At 42.5% G+C, this 22,035-nt stretch overlaps 1 protein-coding gene across 1 annotated transcript in view; it reads left to right on the top strand.

Annotated features, from left to right (window-relative positions):
* The window catches only part of Cir1 (corepressor interacting with RBPJ, CIR1), a 31,254-nt gene extending 14,417 nt beyond the window's left edge, over positions 1-16,837 (top strand). Inside the window, exons 8-10 of the mRNA XM_051166091.1 lie at positions 13,410-13,516; positions 14,677-14,762; positions 16,185-16,837. Of these exons, the coding sequence (XP_051022048.1) occupies positions 13,410-13,516; positions 14,677-14,762; positions 16,185-16,824 (833 nt within the window). The 3' untranslated portion in view covers positions 16,825-16,837. The remainder of the gene's footprint in view (positions 1-13,409; positions 13,517-14,676; positions 14,763-16,184) is intronic.
* Positions 16,838-22,035: the final 5,198 nt, after the last annotated feature.

Genomic DNA, 22,035 nt, shown 5'->3' on the forward strand with positions numbered 1-22,035 from the left:
TTAATAAAAAGAATAAAAAGACCAGAGTTCAGTGGTAAAGGCCTTGCCTACAGTACAAATACCCCGGATTTGAGCCCCAGCACCATGGCACTTTTAATTAATTAATTAATTTAGAAGTGGTTAGACTTATGTTTCTCTTATCTTTGGGTAGGCTTAGAGTGAAATACATAATTTGGAAAAAGTGTTGGAAGAAAAGGACCAAAATGTTAACAGTGTTTGTATTTGACTGTTAGGATTGCTTTAGATACTTTGCCTTATATTTTTTCTTATCTATATCTCCAACAGTGAAAGTAAATCACATTTCTTTTTTTTTTTTTTTTAATGAACATTGTTTTGGAAGAATTAAAAATTATACCTAGGGGACTGGGTATTTTAAAGCATGTTGCTCCATTAACAGTGCCTTCAAAGTCCGACCTGAACTTAGCACTAGCACTTAATGAAAGCTAACAGGAGCTCTTAAGAGCTCCTCCAAAACAAAACCACAACACTGCTGTATCAAAGAGGAAGGCAGACAATGGCAATGTGTTCTGAATCTGAATGCAGTAAAACATAAACTGACCAATTTCCTAATCCACTTGCTGATTCAAGCTAAAAATGTCTTTTCATTTAAAAAAAAAATCACCTATTGAATAATGTCCTGCCAGTGAATAGAGATTATTTTTGCAATAAGGCAATTTCAGTGGATGTGGTTATCATGGGATAATCACACCCCTGGGGTACAGCCTTGTGTCTGTAATCTCCCAGGAGTGTAATTATTTCATGATAACCACACCCCCTGGTGCTACATTATTTCTATTATGAAATTCTTGGTATAGTATATAAAGTAACTTACTTTGATCACTGGAAACTGCAAGGTGCTGTTAGAATATTCCAGCTGTGAGGTTTACGGAGACCAGCTATAAGACTTACTTCTCCTTTACAGAGTTAAATTAGGCAATCAAAATGCTTCTTTGGGCTAAGCTGGTTTAGAATATCTTTTCTGCTGATAAGACCATCTTAAGTTTGTAAGTTTCCATCCACTCCAGACACTTCAAAATTACCTCCAAAACTTGTGAGCTTCAGTAGTGAATGGCTTCTTATAAAGTATTTTTCCTACAGTGTAATTAAATGGCTGGCACACATGCCTATTCTATACTGGGTAGCTTTTCTTTCTTCCTTCCTAACAATATGTCATGTGGTCTGAGCCTAGCTTTACCTCCATATGTAGCCAAGCATTACCTCGAACCCTGGTCCTTCTGCCGCCTCCTCCTCCTGAGTGCTGGGATGACAGGCAGGAGCCGCTACTCCTGGTGAATGCCGGGTGGGGCTCAGACTCAGAGCCTCATGCACACTGGGAGCCACTCTGCCATCTGAAGCTATATCCCTGCCCTGTCACCTTGGTTTTTTACTGCTGACTCTTAGCTTTTAATGTATATTACAATTAAACTTCTTTTGAAAAAGTAGAGTGGGAAATAGCAAGTCCTTTTTAAATCAACTTTCTTAAGCTATAATTTCAAATAAGCAGTTCAATTCTGTGGCTTTTAATACAGTTGCAGAGTTGCATTCACAGCAGCCAAGTCTACGATGTTTTCACGACCCCAAGAAGAAACTCACCCTCCAGCTTCATTCCCCCGTTAGTCCCAACGGGAAGGCAGCCACTGATCTGCTTTATGCCTGTAAATCTGCCTGTTTGGAGATAGCCACTCTTCCATGGACTAGAGTTTCCTAGAGCTTACACTGCAGTGTGAATTGTCATGATAATAAGCCTAGTCCACCGAGAAACAGGTTTATGTGTGTTTACCTGTAAAACAGTAGGTTAGGTTGTCTTCATGAAATAAAAAAGTGACACTATTTTTTAAATGCTTCCTTTTCCTAGGTAAGACTTTGCATATCCTGGCTTGTTTGACTTTGAGGCTTCTGTCTTTAGGATGCAGATGCTGGCTCTAAGCAGTCACTGTGCAGGAGGGCTGAAGCACAGGAGTGTTTGATGCCAGCCTGCTTCAGCCTGCTTCTCAGCCACCCATCAGGCCCACCATTTAACTTAGCCAGTTCTAAAGCTCTGATAATGCCAGTCACTGGTTTTTAGAATTATGGATCAATGAGATGCACTATTTAGAAACATTCAACTTTATTATTTATAAATGTAGTATATGATCACATGGGTTTCCTTTTTAGCCTGATAATAAGGTTGATGGATTACCTTAATTAATTTTGTACATTTGGTTTTTTGGTTTTTCGAAACAGATTTTCTCTGTGTAGCCTCAGCTGTTCTGGGTTCACTTTGTAGACCAGGCTGGCCTTGAACTCACCGTGATCTGCCTGCCTCTGCCTCCCGAGTGCTGGGATTAAAGGCATGTGCCACCACACCTGGCTCACATTTGTTTTTGTTTTTATTTTTTATTTTTTTATTTTGTAACAGACTGGATTCAAAACTTACTGTGCAGTTCTGACTAACCTCAAACTTTGGATTCTTTTGCCTCAGGTGCACACACCACACTCAGCCACTTGAATTGATTTTCAAATGTCGAACCAGCCTTGCATATCTGGATTAAATCCCACTTGGTTGTGGTATACATTGTTTTTATACATTATTGGAATCAATTTGCTAAATTATGTCTGTGTTCACAAGAGACACTGGCCCGCAGCATTTTTTCTCCTATTATAGTCTCCGTTAGTTGTTTGATAGATGTAGCTAGTGAATCCATCTGGGCCTGCAGCTCTCTATCTCCAAATATCATTATTACCATCTGTTAAATCTCTCTGTGAATGCTCTTAGATGTTTGTATTCTAAGGCATTTGGCTCATTTTATATAAATACAACTCCAAAACACAGGGTTCTTTATCCTCTTCCTTTGTTACTTTATTACTTACATGAGACATTAGTGGTGTCCCTTCCTTCCTTGCTATTATTAGTCATTGTGTCCTCGCTCTTTCCTTGGTTAGCCTGGCTGATGCTTTTTCAGTTTCGTGCTCTTTCTAGAGAGTAGCTTTCGGTGTGGTGAATTTTTCTCTCCTATATTCCTGTTTTCAATTTTACTTACTGAGTTTAATTTGGTTTTGTTGTTGTTGTTTGTTTTGTTTTGTTTTGCTGGTTTTGGTTTTTTCAAGACAGGGTTTTTCTGTGTAGCCTTGACTGTCCTTGAACTCAGAGATCTGCCTGGCTGTGCCTCCGAAGTGCTGGGATTAGAGGTGTGCCCCACCATCACCTGGCCTAATTTGTTGCTCTTTAGGGTATGCATTTGGTTTTGGCTTGGGATTGGGCTTTCTTGAGATGCTGCAGATCTGCCCATAGCCTTCACACATACTAGCAGGTGCGTTACCATTGAGCTGTACCTGTAGCCCCAGAACTGATACAGACACGCGTTCCTACACGTTCACTCTGTGTGTGAGTGTGCACATAATGCGGAGGTCAGAGGCCAGATTTGGGGGGGAGGGCCAGTTGTTTCCTACTATGTGTATCCTAGAATGAGCCAGGGTCATTAGGCTGCAAGTGCCTTTATCCACTGAGCCTCATAGCATTAATTTTAAATCTTTCTTATTTTTCTAAAATGTGCATTCAGTTGTATAATTATCTCTCTAAGCATGTGATTTTTTTTTAAATAAATTTTATTTCAGTGGTTTAGGACTTTAGTGTTTTGGTTTTTTTCTCTATTTAGTGATTTCTGACACCAACTGCCCAGAGAAGTCAAAACTTCTCAAAAAGACCCCCTTGATCTAGGACAGCAGGTTCTACAGGACTGGGAGTTCCAGACTACTCACATTGCTCTTGCCAGTCAGGATGCCCTCTAGGGCAGCCCACGATTACTGACTCAGGGAAGCGTTCTTCTTAGCACTACAGTTTATAGCAGAAAGGACGCCCAGCAGAACAGCAGAAGAAGAGCTACAAAGAGCAAGGCGTGAGAACAACCCTGAGACGTCCACGTGCTTCCTGCAGAGAGGTAGACACTGTCACGTCCAGTGCACTGCTGTGGAGCGGCGTGCTGTATGTGTGCTTAACCAGGGAAGCTCACCTACCCTGCTGAGGGTTCTTATTGGTGGTTTAATTACATAGATTAGATCATGTACCATGATTGAACTCTGTCTCCATCCCCTTTCTCCTTCCCAGAGCTCTGTTCCTTCCGGCTCAAAGCTCAGCCCTCTGGTCACATGGTTTGTCTTTCTGACATGTCTAGCCACCGTTCCTAGCCACCTCCATAACCTGAGCTGTCTTGGCTCACTCTTGGCTACCCTAGTAACATAAGCTGTCTTGTCAGCTCTGCTTTGTTGTTTTCTTTAAGCTACTGTTTGTGGGATTGCATCTCTCCTTTCACCTGTCAAACTCAGTTTGTCAAGCTTGCATAGCAAGAGCTGCCAACACGGAATCCATCCCACCAGCCCGATATATACTGTTTGTATACCAGCCAGATTCTATTAGTGGAAAACTGCTATGTTTTTATTTTCCTTAATTCAGAATACTTTTTTCCTCTCTTCTGACACCTTCTTGCTGTGTGTTATAAGAAGTGTATTTCTTCACCTCCAAATCTTGTGAAATATTCCAGCTGTTGTCTTTTTACAGATTTCTCATTTAAATTTTGTGATCTGAGAGTAGGCCTTGTGCACTTTGCATTCTTTTATCATTTGTTCAGCAGTGTGGCCCAGAATATTTACTGTTTGGTGAATACCATACATTGGTGTGGGAAAAGCACATGTCTCTCTACTACTGGGTAAAATCTAAGTCAACTAGATCCATTGCTTGGGTCAGTTCACTGTTGCCTCCCGATTTTTTGCCTGGTGGATCTGTCAACTGGTAGAAGCGTGTCAAAGTCTTCAAAAGTAACCATGGCTTTGCCTGTTTCTAAAAACAAATCAAAGCATGTCTATCAGTTTCCCTCACACATTTTGATACTGTCATTAGGTATGTACATATTTCAGATTATTGGATCTTTTTAGAAAATTGCACCTTTGCCATTATAATGCCTCTCCTCATCCTTAATAATTGTCCTTGCTAGGGTTGTTTGAAGAAGAATGGCCGCCCATAGGCTCATATGTTTGAGTGCTTAGCACCCATCAGGGAATAGCACTGCTTGAGAAGGAGTAGGAGACGTGGCTTTGTTGGGGGAGGTGTAGCCCTGGGAGTGTACTTTGAGGTTTCAGAAGCCCAAGCAGTATCTCTCTCTCCTGCTTCCTTGTGGGTCTCGATGTAGAGCTCTCAGCTACTCCTCCAGTGCTGCATCTGCCTACGCGCCGTCATGCATCACCATTATCCATGAAACTGTAAGCAAGCCCAAATTAAACGCTTTAAAAAAAAATATTTCTTTCTTTCTTTATTTATTATGTATACAGTGCTCTGTCTGTATATATGCGTGCACCCCAGAAGAGGGCATTAGATCACATTATAGATGGTTGTGAGCCACACTGTGGTTCCTGGGAATTGAACTCAGGACCTCTGGAAGAGCAGTCGGTGCTCTTAACCCCTGAGCCATCTCTCCAGCCCCTAAATGCTTGCTTTTATAAGAATTGCCGTGTCTCTGCAGAGTACTAGTGACCCTAATTAAGACTCTTGCTTTGAACTCTGTTAGTGTCAAGATAAGTGTTGCTACTCTTGCTTTTCTGCTTACTGTCGGCGTGGTCTGTCCCTTTCTCCAGCCTCCCCTGAAGAACTACTGTTAATATCTCCTATAACCCGAGTCTAGCTCCCAATAGATTTTTCATTCATCTGCTTGATCTGAGCTTTTTGCTTCTCATTTACTTTTGAAACATTTCACTGGATGTTCAATTCTTTATTGGTAGCTTTTTCTTTTAACATTTTAAAAAGTCAGTCTTTTTCCCCCCTTGTCCCTCCCTCTCCCTCTCCTTCCCATACTGAAGATTAGACCCAAGGCTTTTTAGATCCAGAGTGCTCAGCGTACACTGTGCCATAGTCAAACCACCAGCCCTTTACTTTCTTCTGCTTTTTTTTTTTTTTTTTGTCATTTTATAGTTTTTCTTTATTTAGATGTATTTATCTTATTTTGTGAGTGTTTTGCCTACATATATGTCTGTGTACCACATGTGCGCCTGGTGCCTGCAGAGGTCAGATGATGGTGTTGGATCCCCTAGTACTGGAGTTACAGATGCTTGAAAGCCACCATGTGCTAGAAACCAAACCCAGGTCCTCTGCAGGGACAAATGCTCTCAACCCCTGAATCATCTCTTCAGCTCCTAAATTATGTTTAAAGTGGTTCTTTGAAATTCTACTGATGCCAATAAATTAATTATAGTCTTATTCTGTCAATAAGTGGCTCTGCTTGTTGTTAAAGGCATGTCTGGTACTAATGGAGGACACCACTCTCATAAGCTCACAGGGTGCCATGCTTCTCAGATCACAAGCACAAGTCTCTGTATGTGCAGGCAGACACATGGCTTGAGCCCCACAGATCCTTTTGTCTCCCTCCTGGTGCTGGGATTACAGGCATGTAGCACCACACCTCAGCTTTTTACATGAGCACTGGAGATCTGAACTCATGACCTTGTGCTTGCCGGAAAGCACTTTACTGACTGAGCTATCTCCCCAGCTCCATAAGTCTCGTTTATGTCAGCCTATGTGACTGTCAAGTAAAGGAAATTAACTTGTGGCAGTGCAGGTAAAGAATGACATTTGGTTTATCTTCTGTCCCAGTCAAACTTGGAGAATACTGTGAGCCTTCACCATGCTCCACTTAGAACGCCTGCGTTTCCTCTTTTCTAAGCCTCTGAGAGTCTGAGAATGAGTCGCTAGTTTACTCCTGGAGAATGTGTTTTTCTGAAATACGAACTATATCTTAACATTTCTGTATCCCCATTTTCTTGCGCAGTGTGCAGTTAGCAGGTAACGGTTGACTTGGCAAGTGTGCGCGTGGAAAAGCTTCACTAGCCACTCAGAACATCAAAGGGTTCATCCCATCTCTTCAATCAGATTTCTCAGTAGAAAGTTGTACTTTTCTTATGAACTAATTTTCTCAAAAGTATCACAAGTGTGAAGACAAAACAAGACCCTCCTAAAGTCTTAGTAAGATAGATTTTTAAAAAATCATTATCTATGGGCTGGAGAGATGGCTCAGAGGTTAAGGGCACTTGACTGCTCCTCCAGACGTCCTGAGTTCAATCCCAGCAACCACATGGTGGCTCGCAGCCATCTATGATGAGATCTGGTGCCCTCTTCTGGCCTGCAGATGTACATGCAGGTAGAGCATTGTATGCATAATACAATAAAATAAATCTTTAAATAAATAAATCTTTAAAAAAAAAAATCATTATCTACGTTGTGTCTGAAATTTAAATTTTCCATGCAACACCCTCCTTATAGTAGATGCAGTTTGGAGTCCTTAGTACCACCACTCAGCGGTCACTCTTTTTTGTTGTTGTTGTTTGTTTTTCTCAAGACAGTGTTTCTCTGTGTAGCCTTGGCTGTCCTGGACTCATTTTGTAGAAGTAGGCTGGCCTCGAACTCCCAGAGATCTGCCTATCTGCCTCCCTGAGTGCTGGGATTACAGGCATGTGCCACCGAACCCAACTCAGCAATCACTCTTGTCTAATGTACTATTATAACTCTTTTTGTGAGACAGGATCCTGGCTGACATGGAACTTGCTACACAGAACAAGGTGGCCTCTAGCTCACAGAGATGTGCCTGCCTCTGCCTCCCAAGTGCTGGGATTAGTGTGCATCCCCACACCCAGCCTCTTACAGCTGTTTAAGGTAAAATGCACTACTCTTGAGTGCAGGATTTGAGTTTGACGGATGTGTGCGCCTCCTAATGACATCCTAGACAAGATGGAGAGCATTCCCTTCGCCCTGCAAAACGCTGTTTGCCCTTTCCAGCTGGCCTCCTCCCGTAGGCACTAACTCCTAATCTGCCTTTCCTGCTCCTGAGCATCATGTACAGTGCACTCTCCTTCCTTCTCCCACTGGGATTTTGAGACAGGATCTCGTACAGCTCTGGCTGGCCTCCAATTCACTGTGTAGCCATGGATGACCCTGGATTGATCCCAAATTACAGGCATCAGCACCGTGTCCAGTGTATGGTGTGCTAGGGATCAGACCAAGCAAGGTCTTCACGTGTGCCAATCAAGACTCCACCAACTGAGCCGCATCCCTAGCCCTTGGTGTATTGTTTTGGGGCTCACTGTAACCAGAACATTTATATTCCTGTAATCAATTTAAAGTTGAATAGCAAGTTCTGATGCTTTGTGATCTCACAACACAGAGAAGTCTTGACAGTCCCTTCAGCATGTGAATTAGCTTTATTGTAAATTAAGTTGGAAACATAAGTAATAAAGATCTAATCAAATATGTCATAGGTCTTTATATTGATTCTATAAGGCAAAGTTGTTTCTAACAAAAAGTAATTTGGGCTAGCATGCAATAAGGATAGTTTCATATTTTGTTGCCTTTGTGCTTTTCAGCCACATAAATGTTTAATTTTCCTGTATATTCCATGTCCTAAGAGTGAGCAGTCTTCAGATGAACTTTGGGGTAAGAGCAGTAAGGAGCCCTGTTGTCTCCAACCTCCTCTCCGGTGAACTGGCAGTGTGTCAGGACAATCCTGCGGACGGCACAGGTTAATGCAGTTCAGTACAGTTGGTTCTTACATAACCTTTAGAAAATCATACGTAGAACATCCCCGTCTTTATAAATAAACATCACCCACACACTTTATTAATAGCCTTGTTCACTTTTTCCTGGGACTTAAGCTACATGTTCCTGCTACATCCATGCTTTTTCCCCATTGTTCTTACTGTTAGCCTACAGAGTAATGGGTTTCATTATGGCACTTTTGTAGTTTATGTTATTATACCTTGTTTTTATTATATCCTTTTCTCATTTTCAGTCTTTTCCCCCCTTTTTTCCTGTTTTGGTTTTTGAGTTGGGTTTCTCTGTATCTTTTGCTGTTCTGGAACTCACTCAGTAAACCAGGCTGGCCTCAAACCGAGAGCTGGGATTAAAGGTGTCCACCAATACACCCAGCTTCTACTTTAGTCTTTTATCTTTTTCTTCCTCTATGTATTTATTTTTTTTAATCACTTTACATCCTGACCCTAGCACCCTCTCTCCTCTCCTCCTAGTCTCCCCTACATTTTAATCTTTTCTTTTTTTTTTTTTTTTTAATTAAGCTTTCTAGGTATTTTTTTTCTAGTATATATGTGTGAGTGCCTGCATGTATGTATGTGGACCATGTTCATGCCTTGTGCCCATGGAGGTCAGAGGGGTATCAGATGCCCTGGCTCTGGTGCTAAAAGCCTATTGTAAGCTTCCATGTGGGTTCTGGGACCCACATCGTCTGCCAGAGCAGCAAGCACTCTCCAGCCCCTCCACAAGCTTTCCCAAAAGCAGAATTGTCATGGCACAGTAAGAAACTGGATGTAAGTGTAAGATAGTTTTTGATAATTCGCGCTAGCTAGCGCTCTCTGGGTAGCGTGCTGTAACTAGCTAGCGCTCTCCGAGTAGCGTGCTGTAACTAGCTAGCGCTCTCTGGGTAGCGTGCTGTAACTAGCTAGCGCTCTCTGGGTAGCGTGCTGTAACTAGTGTCCCTGTGTGCCCTTGTAAGAAGGAAGGGAAGAGCTGTGGTTCCCTAGAAACCCTGTCTCAAAAAGCAAAACAGAACCCCCAAATGCATGCTACCACACCTAGCCTTTTCTTTCACGTGGGTTCTGGGGTTGAGCTCTGACCCTTACACTGACCGAGCTATCTCCTTGGCCCAGGAAAGGCTTTTCTAACACTGGTTTGCTCACTACCCTTCTTTCATTTGATGCCATAAGTCATAGAAATATTCATTTGATCCAGTACTCAGGAGGCTGAAGTGGGAATATTCGAAGTTCAAAGCCGTATTTGGGATGCATACTGAGTTCTGGGGGCAGGGGGGTACAGCAGCGATGCTTTCTTTAAAAAGAAAGCGGAACTGCTGTGGACTGAGCAAGCGGTAGAGTACAGGTGCATCTTCGGCATGACTTGTGCTGTCCTCTGACTGCCTCAGACCCCAGCCTTCCTTTGTAAAACTCCTTTACTTTGTACTGTTATGTTTGTGTTTGGCTTTTTGAGATAGGGTCGTTCTTGGGTTACTCAGGCTAGCCACAAAGCAGCTAGAGGAGACTGAACTCCGTCTACACCTGTGTGTGGGTCTACAGGCACGTATCCTGACCCCAGCTTAAAACTTCCAAGTGTCTATATGACTGTCTAATGAAATACCTGTCTTACTGTAGAGCAGTTTGCCTCTCCTTGAAATTGTCTATTTCTAAAAAATAACCACCTTTAATAAGTAAAGCCCTTTGCAAATGTAATCTTGTACAACATATTTCACTTCCTGGGATTTCTTCTCTTCTTTAAGGCACAGATTACATGCATATTTTTTCTAGAATAGTTTGGATGTAGTCAGGACATGAGCTAAGCAGCAGCATCTAATCAGTGCTTTGACACAGTTCACAGTAAAGGAAGGCTGAGACTGAGTGAGTGTGTAGAGCAGTTGCTCCGTGGGCTGCCTTCCTGGGGTGGACTGGGGCTTTTTCTTGTTGTGGAGGCCAAGCCCAATTGACTCGGATTCTGAAGCTTCACAGACACATTACAACAACAGCCTAGACTGAGGCCTTGCCCAGCGTGCAGAAGCCCTGGGTTTGCTTGTGACACGAGGCTGTGCCTTCAATCCTAGCTCTCAGGAGGCAGAGGTAGGAAGATCAGGAGTTCAAGGCATCCTTGGCAATATGAAGCATTCAAGACTATTTGGGACTACATGAGACCTTGTCTTGAAAACAAATAAACAAGAATAGTTGGCCTCCTTAAAAACTCTCTAATGAATTCTGGCATTGTAGATTTAAGAAGAAGGGAAGCATCTCTATGACTCATATCCAGCTGTAATTTACCAGACATTAAGAGGACTTATTTTGTATTTGAAGATACTTGTTTTGTTTGTTTGGTTGATTGGTTGGTTTTTGGTTTTTCGAGACAGGGTTTCTCTGTGTAGCCTTGGCTGTCCTGGACTCACTCTGTAGACCAGGCTGGCCTCGAACTCACAGCAATCCACCTGCCTCTGCCTCCTGAGTGCTGGGATTAAAGGCACCACGCTTTGAAGATACTTGTTAGACAGCCTATTTTATGAGTGTGCCTGTTTTGCTAGGGGTGATATCTCACGCCTTTGCTGTGTATTTAGCCTCCTGAGCTGTAGTGTTGAGATCCAATCAGAGGGGTGGTCAAGGGAGAGAACCCTGTATACAGAATCATACAGGTTTATCTGTTTGTTATACAGACACACACGCACATGTGTTTATTCTGTCTGTTTTGACTTTCCAAAGAGCTAGAGTTACTTTTGTCAGCATAATTCTACATAGCCTCTGTCACAGTGACATGGAAAGTATAAAAATGTCTTGCTAAATATATCTTAATTAAACCTGCCTTGTCACATCTTCTAAACCAAGAACTTTAAACCTCAAGCTTTTGACAGCAGGAGGTTTAAGTACAAGAATCTGGAAACAACACTTGGTTCTGGGCTGGTGAGATACCCATAGTGGCAGCATGGTAGGTTAGCAAGTGTGAGGTTCAGTCCCCCGTGCAAAAGACAACTGGGGCCATCCAGATGCTACTTCACCTAATGGCCTGAGTTTGACCCCCGGAGCCCACTGACCTCCACACTCACTCATGTGCCTGTGAAGAGAGGGTTCCTTCAAGAGCATTTTTATGATTTTAAAGAGTATCATAAAATAGTCAAAAGTAGCATGGATGCTGTTCCAATGAGAACTGTTGTTGGTGTGCCACTGCACACAGCACTAACAGTCCACCGCGTGGAAGGGCTTGCTAAAACAGTACTGTTTATTTTATCATTTTATTATTGACACATGGCAAAGATCATTTTCAGGTAGTTAGAATTACTGAAAGCATTGTCTCTAAATTACCCATCCTGTGATGAAGTTAATTAAAAAATTTAAAAGTAACCTCTTAACCTAAGGGCCAAGCTCCTAGTCCTTACCATATTTGGCTTTGTGTGTGTGTGTTTCTGGGAACCCGACCCAAAATCCTGTTCAGGCTGCTCAAGTGCTCTAGCCCTGGCCTCCAACCCCAGCCCAGCATACATGCTTTCTGAGTTTGTCTGACATCAATTCAAGTTGTTGACAGGCAAATATAATTTTAATAATAAGGCCATTCTGTGCTTTATAAAATTATGTTCCTATAGATGAGACATGGAAAACCACCAAGGAGGACGTTGTTACTTATTTAAAGCTATTAGTTTTATGAGAACTTTTTTGCCACCCAGAGCCAACTAATATTTAAAAATCAAATTTTACTTAAGGTCTAATTAATGCTATCAAGAAAATTAAGTAAAATGATCCATAGAAGTTAGTCTTAGTCCTCATACTCTGGTCATGGGCAGTTCCCCCCATTGTGTGCCTCATGCCTAGGATGCAGAGCAGCAGGTGTGCAGGAAGGCCAGGAAAGCCAGGAAGGCATTGGCCTGTGCCTGGCTGCTGTTGACAGGTGAAGAGACGTACTCCATAGCTTTGGCTTTTCAGAATAGCATGTTGCTGAGCATTCGGATAAGTGGCAAAAGACCAAAAAGAGGGAGAGAAAGATCAAACTATTTGATGAACAAATTAAAAATCTGTTGCCAGATGCTTCTCTATCCCCCATCTTGTCATATGAAGTCTTGGCTGGCAGCAGCTCTCTCCTACCACAATATATTATTGACACCTCATCTGAGGCTGTGTGTGTCGTCTTGTGTATGACCTGCGTGCGGTGAAAACACGTAGCCGAGTCTCTTCTACTCTGAGAGAAGGGAGCAGACCTTAAATTTTTAAAAATTTTTGTTAGTGCATATTATGAGACCAGAAGCAGCTCAATTTGATATTGTCGTAAAAGTAAACACAGCAGTTTGTGGGAATAGAAAGACGCACACACTGTAGCTGTCCTAGAGCTGTTGGTTGCCAGCCCCAATGACTAAGCATCTCCAATGCCAGGCATATGTATAAATGCAACTAATAACTAATGTGCCTGAGTGAGTGAGTGAGTGTGTGTGTGTGTGCGTGTGTGCGTGTGTGTGTGTGCGTGTGTAGTGTTGGTAATATCAAACACATGGTTGTATATTCAGTATTAATATATTTGATTTTTTAAAAAGACTTCTAAATATTGAGAATAACCATTAAAAGTTTAATTGTAGCTTTTCATTTTGTTTTTATTTTATACTAAAAACTTCCAAGTAGACATTTCAATATGACAAAGTTACATAAGCCGAGCATCCCCTTGCACGTAAGGAAAAATGCAATTATTTTCTATTCTGAATCTCCAGACTGCTGTTTTAGAAAATCATATCTGATTATTTGCTCAGCAGAAGATTATTGAGTTGATTTAGCTGTGATTTTACTTAACAAAGCTTCAACTGCATTCCCACTGTGGAGTCCAGAAAAAAGGTACAGGGAGATAAATGATAGATTCAAACTGTGATTTTTGTGAGCAGGGCCGTCAATGCACCCCTCGGAGCTAATAGCGGAGATGAGAAACAGTGGGTTTGCACTGAAACGAAATGTACTGGGGAGAAACTTGACCGCAAATGATCCATCACAGGTAATGATCTTTTTATCAGTAAGCTGAAAATGTGGAAATCTAAATGTGATTGCTTGTGAATTGCTACTTAATGTTTTCCAATATGCATATATCCATAGGAAAGTAAGATAGAGCAAAGAAAATGCTTTAAATGTATTTTGGTTTTGCTTCTTTATTACTTTAACCTAAATGAGAAACTGTTTATAAACCTATATTTTAATAAATGAAATGGCTCCTTTGGGTTTATGTGGATAAATAACTAACTGAATTGGTGATAGGATTGTTTGTTCCTTCCTGCTAACACACCCTTGAAATGGCATTACATTGAACCAATAGAAGTCCACAGACAGCTCCCTTAGCATTACAGAAGGTGTTTTTAACTTATTTATTAAACTGTTCACAAATTTGGAAAGTTAAGAGATTTTAAACTTACTGCATTTTGTGCATGTTTGTGTGTGTACGAGCATCCTACAGAGGGGTGTGTGTGTGTGTGCGCGCGCGCGCGTGGGTGTGTGTGTGGTGTGCGTGCACATGTACTAGTGCAAATCAAAAAGAAAGCTTGGAGGAGTCAGTTTTCCCCCATGTGGAACCCAGGAATTAAACCTCAGGTCATCAGACTTGGTGGCAACTGCCCTTACACACTGACCCACCTCACTGGCCCTGGTTTGAGTTTTAAAGACTGTATTATTGCATATTTGATAATAAATAATTCCTTTGATCTAAGTTTCGTAGCCTTTATATTTTCACATCTGTACTGCTGAGCACACACCCGGGGCCATGTGAGTGTTAAGCAAGTGCTTTGTTAAGGAGCCATAGCCCCAGCCCTTCAAGTTGCTCTTATTTTTTATATTTCATTAAACTAAAGAAGCTGTGTTTAGCCAGTACATGTTTAACGTGTTAAAAAGAGAGCATAAGCCACGTGTAGAGCTTCCGTCTGTATTTGTCTCCCACTTCCTGACAGTTTCCAAGAATTATAAAGCATCTGTAGTAACGTCACGGTTCACCTTAGCAGGTAGAACGCAACTGCTGAAATAGTCTAATCCCTCACCCCTCCTATTCCAAGTGCCGCACCATCTCTGGGATGTCCCTCACACAAAACTCTCAGCTGCAAGTAGTTTTTTCCCCCATCTAATTAACTAGCTTGTCTAAAATCTAGCAATTGGATGTCTTTATTGACTAAGGACTATGTCGCAAGTGACGGTGAGGAAGACCCTGAAGTTGAGTTCTTAAAGTCGCTGACAACCAAACAGAAGCAGAAGCTGCTCAGGTAACTTAGGAATCTGTATGGGATGGATTTGTCTCTGTTTCACCTGGGCTCTCATTCAGAGAGTGCCTGATGGTGCTTAAGTCGGGCATTGCATGTATTGATTTATTCTTCAGCTATATGAATCCAACTTTGGCTTGTCAGTAACAAGAAAATCAGTGTTTGTGTCCTCAGATTATTTTACCAAGCTGTTGGACCTTCCAGAGTATTCAGTGTGGAAGTAGACCTACTTGTAGGTTTAACTCTTTTTAATAAATTTGTATATACGTTTCACACCGCTTGTTCTTAGAAAATATTTTTACTGTTTTTTTCCCCTTTTTTTCTTTTTTAACGTTTTGTGAAATTTTACAAGGAATGTTGAAAGAATGTTTAAATTTACAATAGTACTTAAGTTTGTCAAACACATTCCCTCTAGGGTAAAGAATTCAAGCATTATCTACTGAGTGCAATAGAGGGCGCTCACCATGTTTCAGTAACCGGAGAATGGTGGGCAGGGCCCAGTGCAGAGGCTGCTGTCTCACTTACTTAACTCAATCTCAACAACGTATGCCTCCCCAAGTGAAAATTCAGCAGCAGAGCTGCTCTATTTCTAAGGCTAAAAGTTGCTGGGAACTAGTAGGTAATTATTTTACATATTAAAATGCCAACGTATATCCTAATTCAAAAATTACAGATAGGCCGGGCATGGTGGCGCACGCCTTTAATCCCAGTACTCAGGAGGCAGAGGCAGGTGGATCACTGTGAGTTCGAGGTCAGCCTGGTCTACAAAGTGAGTCCAGGACAGCCATGGCTAACACAGAGAAACCCTGTCTCGAAACCACCCCCCCCCCCAAAAAAAATTACAGATAATCAGTTTTGGTAATTAACATTGGTTTGGTTTGGTTTGGTTTGGTTTTTCAAGACAGGGTTTCTCTCGAGCCCTGGCTGTCCTGGAACTTGCTTTGTAGACCAGGCTGGCCTCAAACTCAGAAATCCACCTGCCTCTGGCTCCCGAGTGCTGGGATTAAAGGCGTGCACCACCACCACCTGGAAATAATTAATGTTTATATTTCCACAATTAAACATATATACAAGATGAACTTTTCATCTAACATAGGTCCATTTAATGCTACACATATTTCCCAGGTTTTCTTTAAATCAAGAGAACCATTTTATTTAGGATGCTAAATAATTTCATGCTGTGACTCAATAGGAATGTTTTATCAAAAAGAGTCATTCCCGTTGAAGTACAGTCAGGAGTTTGGCCTTACTTAAAGTTATACTCAATGTTTACATGCCTGAATAATTTAGAAGGAAGAAAATGGTTTATCATCGAGTAAAGAATGTGTTTAGATGTGGACACCATTTTTAGCAGCATCTAAAAAGTTGTAGTCTGTTGACAGTTTCTATTTTGTTGATGAAAGAACTATTTTTTTCCAACTATAGGAAATTGGATAGACTTGAAAAGAAAAAAAAGAAAAAGAAAAGTGATAAGAGAAAGAAAAAGTTACAGAAGAACAGAAGTAAACACAAAAAACATAAAAACAAATCCCCTTCCTCTTCCTCCTCTTCCTCCTCTTCTTCTTCCTCCTCTTCTTCCTCCTCTTCTTCCTCCTCCTCCTCTTCAGATAATTCAGATAGTGAGAGTGACAACAAAGAAAAGAAAAGAGAGAAGAGGAAGAAAAAGAAGAAAACTAAATGTTCAGGAAATAAATCCAATTATTGTAAAGAGGACAAGTCTAAGAGCATACTTCATGAAGAACTTTCTAGCAGTCACAGTGACAGGGGAAAAGCCAACGAGAAAGAAAGGCTTCTAAAACAAGAGCCTGGGGAAAATAGCAAATGGGTCCACTCTGGTTCTGACCGAAGGCCCAGAAGCCATCGTCATAGTCCAGAGAAGAGATGGTCTGACAGAGACGAGGGAATCCGGAGCCACAGCAGGGCTGAGAGCAGGAGAAGCCGCAGCAGGAGTCCTGGCAGTCATAAGCAAAGGGAGATGAGGAACCGGCCTGGTGAAGAGCAGCACAGAAGGAAGGACGCCAGAAGCCATGGTGATGGTGACCGTAGAAGAAAGAGTGCACGGTGAGCACCCAGGAGATGAAGCTAAACACTGGACACCTGCCTGGGAATGAAGGACTCCCTTTCTTACCGAATAGCTTTAGCAAGGCCTGACTTGCACATTGTTATCTAATTACAGTTTTTAAAAGCCTCTTAATTTTCCATCTCTGTAAACTCACTTCAAGTGTAAAAGCACCTGAGTGCCACAAGGTTGAAATTTGCAGATATTTCTAGCAAATCTATTTAGAGATATGGAAACCTTTTTTTCTGTTGGTAGTTGTTTCTTATGCCTTGTATCAGATTTAAAATATGTAAGTAATTCTGTGATTTTGTTGTTGTTTGAAACACCATTAAAACAATGACAGAACCTTGAATGCCTATCTATTTTAAGATTTGGATTTGCTTGACGCAAAATGAAATCATTGGAGAAATTCACTAGGGTGAATAAAACACTGTATATCAATCAGCATTTCCTATATTTTTCCAGTAGTTTTTCTATAGAGTATAGAGATATTTATAATTGAATGTCCTGTTATTTGTCTTATTAGCATACAAAATTACTTTAAACTTAACAGTTCAGAAAACCAGAGTTCTGCCCTGGCTTTCACTAGAGTGAAATGAAGACAGCAGTGGAACTGTCTTCCTTCTGAAATGTCGGTGCTGGTGCTGGCGCTGGTGCTGGTGCTGGTGCTGGGCGCCTTTCTTTTATAGTTGAGGACTAAGAGAGGAGCGTCATTTCCACATCCAGCACTCTGATCCTTACTCTGCATCCTTCTGCTTGGTAAGGTTCCCCGTGGGTAGGTCCGCCTGAGGCCTCCAGAGTGAGCTCCACACTTAAGATCAAATGATTGTCAACCTCAATCTTACCTACACCCATAACCCTCCCTTTTCACATAATGTAACATGTTCATAGGTTCAGTGGGTTAAGGACATGCAGGGCATGGTCTGTTATCCTGCCTACCACAATAGCCTTTCTGTTGACACCATTACAAGGTTTTTCTTCAAAAAGTGAAACATATTACAAAATACAAAGAAACTATGTAAACTGTGGAGTTATTTTATTAAAAGGTATATGGGGGAGGAGGGTTCACTTTGTAAACAAAACCAATATGTAAAGTGTTCTATTTAATTTAGCTATAGATTTTGCCATATGTTCCAAAGGATTGGTAAAAGGAAACTATGGAAATTTTTCGATACAAATTGCAGATAATATGCTGTACAGAAATTTTTTCTTGTTGTGAATGTAGTATTTTTTTAAAATCTGGATTTCATTAATTTTTAAAGCATCTCTTATTTAGTACAGAAATAACTGATTTTGATGTCAATCACAATTTCCAAGTTTCGTAAAAAATTAAATGTGAAAGGAGTTAAAACTACTCCATGTCTAATACTTGCCTGTGCACACACAGATGTCCTGTGGTGTAGCTGCACCGAAGACGTAAATAGCCCTTGGATTATGCATGTGAAGGAAACTAGAGAGGAAGTGAACTCCTTCACCACACCCTTTAATGGCTCACAGCACACCTCAAAGATCCTACTCCTTCACTTGAAAAAGCATGCATTTGAAATTGATAAGGGCTGATTTATACCTAGTTCATCAGTGTCGCTGTGATTATTTTCCACCGTACGCCTTTTTAGACTTTATAATTTTTGTAATGTCAAAACCTATGCAATACTTACTGCCTTAAAAGAGGGTTCCAAACCAACATAGTGTTCATGAAGGAAAACGTTGAAATGCATCCTATAATTAAAAATGAATTAAAGAAATAATCTCTTACACTTTGACATTCACCAAAATGTGATACCTCACCCTTAACTTTGTAAGGTAGCCCCTAAGGGTTTTTATTTTTAATCTCTCATTTAATCCTTCCTGTTAAGAATATTAAATCATAAAGGAATAGCTTTTAAAGCTCTAATATTGCCCAATTCTGAGAGATTTTTCCTAGTGGTTATAGATAATGTGTATCTGCAGTTTAGTTTTTGGCCTTGGCCACTCACGGATGTTAGACAACCGAAAAGGGCCAGCATTCTAACTTAGAGGCGCAAGGGGAGGCATTTTCACACAAAACCACCGTAACAACAGCCTTCGCGAAACTCACTGTGTCTGCATGCGCTGGTGATCCTGAGGGATGGCACTGAAAGTGGTCTTTAAGATAGTTAGGGTTCTAGTAAGTAGCCAACGGAGGATCCTCCAAGTTCAATAGTTCAGACTAAACTCCACAAATCCACACATGAAATTGTCATTTTTCTTATCCTTTTAAATAAATCTGGGTACATGTCGACACTTTTCATTTTTTTCCCCTCCAATATGGACCTGTATGGAGAGGCATAGGACACATTTTGGGGACACCCCTCTCCAACTCTTTCCTTAAGCCTCATTTAACGCAACACTGACGTATTAATTCCTGTAGGAGGCACTGTCGATTTACAAACGACCAGGAAAAAGCGGGTTGTTAGGTTGGAATTTGTTTATCTGGATGTCTACATTGTAAATTAGTCATAACTTCTCCTAATAAATGCCCAAGTGGGTAGAAGTTGCCGCGGCAAAGCAGCAGGAATGGTCCATCTCTCTAGAATCATGCAGTTGCAATATGAAGGAAGCTTTTTATCTGAAAGGTTGTCGAGAGACCTTTCTTCCAGATTCTTCCACTGGCGGATAGTGGATCCTATCGCAGCTGGCGTTATTTCAGTTTCGATCACAGAATTTAGATCCGCACGGACTATTTCATGCTCTGACCTAATAGCCAAGACGCTGGTAGAGGCCTCTCAGGAAGGCTGCATCCTCCACACCCTGTGCCTAAGACCAAGGAGCAGGCTGAAGAAACAAAAGCAAAAACAAAGAAAAAAACCAAACACTTTTAATCTTATTTAGGTTTTCTGAAAAAATAAATTTTACTAGAGTTACCATTTCTTGACAAGTGTTAGCAGGCCTGCAACGGCGGCCTTTGCCGCGGGGTCAGATCTGAAATTGCTGGTAAAAGTGAGAAAACATCCTGAGACCTGAGCGCTTTCCTGACTTGAAGTTTCTACCCAGTTCCTATGACAGAAAAGGAGGCAGATAATTCTTACCACCTTCCACTCTTTCTTCATTTCACCTCACACTTAGCACCCCAGGGCCCCACAGTGTAGAGCGGTACCCATTGAGACGCGATGTTCCGTCTGCGAGGGACTGAAGACGTGGAAAATCTCTGGCATTTCCTTGGCAGAGGCTTCCAGGGTGCCGAGGCCATCGGAACCCACCAGACCCGGACCCGAAAGGGCGTCACACCAAAGGAAGCAGACGGCCCGGCCCGGGGAGCTTGATAGGATGAGTCCTGAATAGGTGTCTCCAGTCCACCCCGTAGGCGCCACAGCACCCTGCGTTCTCTGGGGCCTTTTCGGAATTTTCACCTGGTAACCAGGGACACAACACGCAGAGAAGTTGGGAATTTGGGGGCGCACATCCCCTCGACTTCCTGCCCACGGGGCGTTATGAGAAAGGGTCAGATCACTGGCGCTGATCCGCGGCGGCCCAAACCCAGCCAGGAGACACTCTCAGGCCCCTCCGCGAAGCTGCGTGCCCGGACAGCAGCTCAGCGCTCGCGACGGCTTGGCCCTTGCCGCCCTGTCCCTCCTGAAGCTTGCTCAGCCTCCCTCGTAGGTCCCCTGCTCGGCCGCGGGTCGCAGGGCACAATTGCTTGGAAGGCAAGAGAATTTTTTTCTGCTTGCTGGGGCTCCACAGGTGAAGATCGTGCTTTGGGAAGTCAATACTAATCTCTAGCTCCTGGCGCAGAAGAAAATACCAACTCTCCTAGAAATCTACAAAAAGAAAACGGTCCGAAGGAGTCACACCCTATCACTGCATTTCTCTCATCAGTGAACCAACCCCCCGAAGTGGCAAGATGCCCGAGAAACAATGCAAAATCCCCAGCGAATTTCCAAAGAAACAAATGCTACCGGCTGGGAAAACCTACAGCTCAAATGTTAAGCTTTTCCGGACCCCGGCCAACTGACTCTGGAGGAATGTGTCCCCACGGACATTTGGAAACCTTGCGTTCCAAACGCCGTGTATATATATTTATACCAATAATATATAGGGAGGCAAGTCTGTATGTATTTACCTCATACATATTTCTATAAACTCCATCGTCTGGAAAGGGTTGGGGGTAAATAACACTGAACGGTTAAAATTATGGAGAAGGGATAATAACTGATTACTAATTTGAAAGTAAATAAACAGGTGACTTTTTCAGATCAAATTCCTCCTTGGATCGTTACAATAAATATCTCTGAAGGAAGCGCTCTATTTATGTTGTCATTGATTAATTCTTCACTACCTCATTTGATTTCGATTTAGAACGATTTGATTCTAATTTAATTAGCATGTAATTTGGATGTACATAATTACTGTAATTATGACATTCAGGTAAGGCAGCTTTAGGCTGAAAGGCAATTTCAAATTTTCTAGCAACCTACTTTGTACTGGGAAATGGACAAGGACTTTGCGCCCTGCTATCCAAGTAGTAATTAGCACATCTTTGAAATAGGCAGTGCGGCGGGGTTTGTATTAAAACAGCAAATACAAACCCAGCCGAGTACCCGCTACAAAGGTGGCTGTTGAGTTCCCAGAAGTGCGTTGCGTTTCCAAGGCTTGAATTTGGGGAGCCCGGTACCCCGGAGCCTCCGCTCCGTTCTCACAGCTTCGGGCGACTGCGTTTCGTTCTTCCTCGGACGGGCACGGGGTTGGGAAGGTGTCGCTTTTTAAATTAAAATACAATAACTGCTGGGGGTGGGGTGGGGGAGTCGCTCCAAGCCGTCTAAGGCTTGTGGGTGGGGGAGGGGTAGTGGACTAGGAAGAGGAGGGAAGGGGGCGGCGGGAGGCAGGGCAAAGCACAGAGAAGAGAAAATTGGCCAACGCCCCCAACTGTTATCTCATTTCAGATTTGGGTTTCGAAAGGACGAGGACAAAAGGGGTGGGTCGGTTCTGGGAGGGGGTGCATACCCGTCGGGGGGCCTGGGGCGAGGGCTCTGGGGGCTCCAGGTCGCCCTCTGCAGCCCCCGCGCTGGCTACCCACCTCCGCTTGCCCAAACACTCGCAGCGCCTCCTCCTAGAGCACACAGCCGCCCGCTGGGGCTGCCTCCCAGAGCGTGGCGGCCCTGCCGAGGGCTGCCTCGGTGGTCGCTGGGTCCAGGCCGGCCATAGCTGTGGCGCTCTGGATTTCCCTTTTATTCTAGGGATTCTGGGAACTTGAGGGGGTCT

This window comes from Acomys russatus, chromosome 24 (assembly GCF_903995435.1).
Source record: "Acomys russatus chromosome 24, mAcoRus1.1, whole genome shotgun sequence".
Taxonomy (NCBI): domain Eukaryota; kingdom Metazoa; phylum Chordata; class Mammalia; order Rodentia; family Muridae; genus Acomys; species Acomys russatus.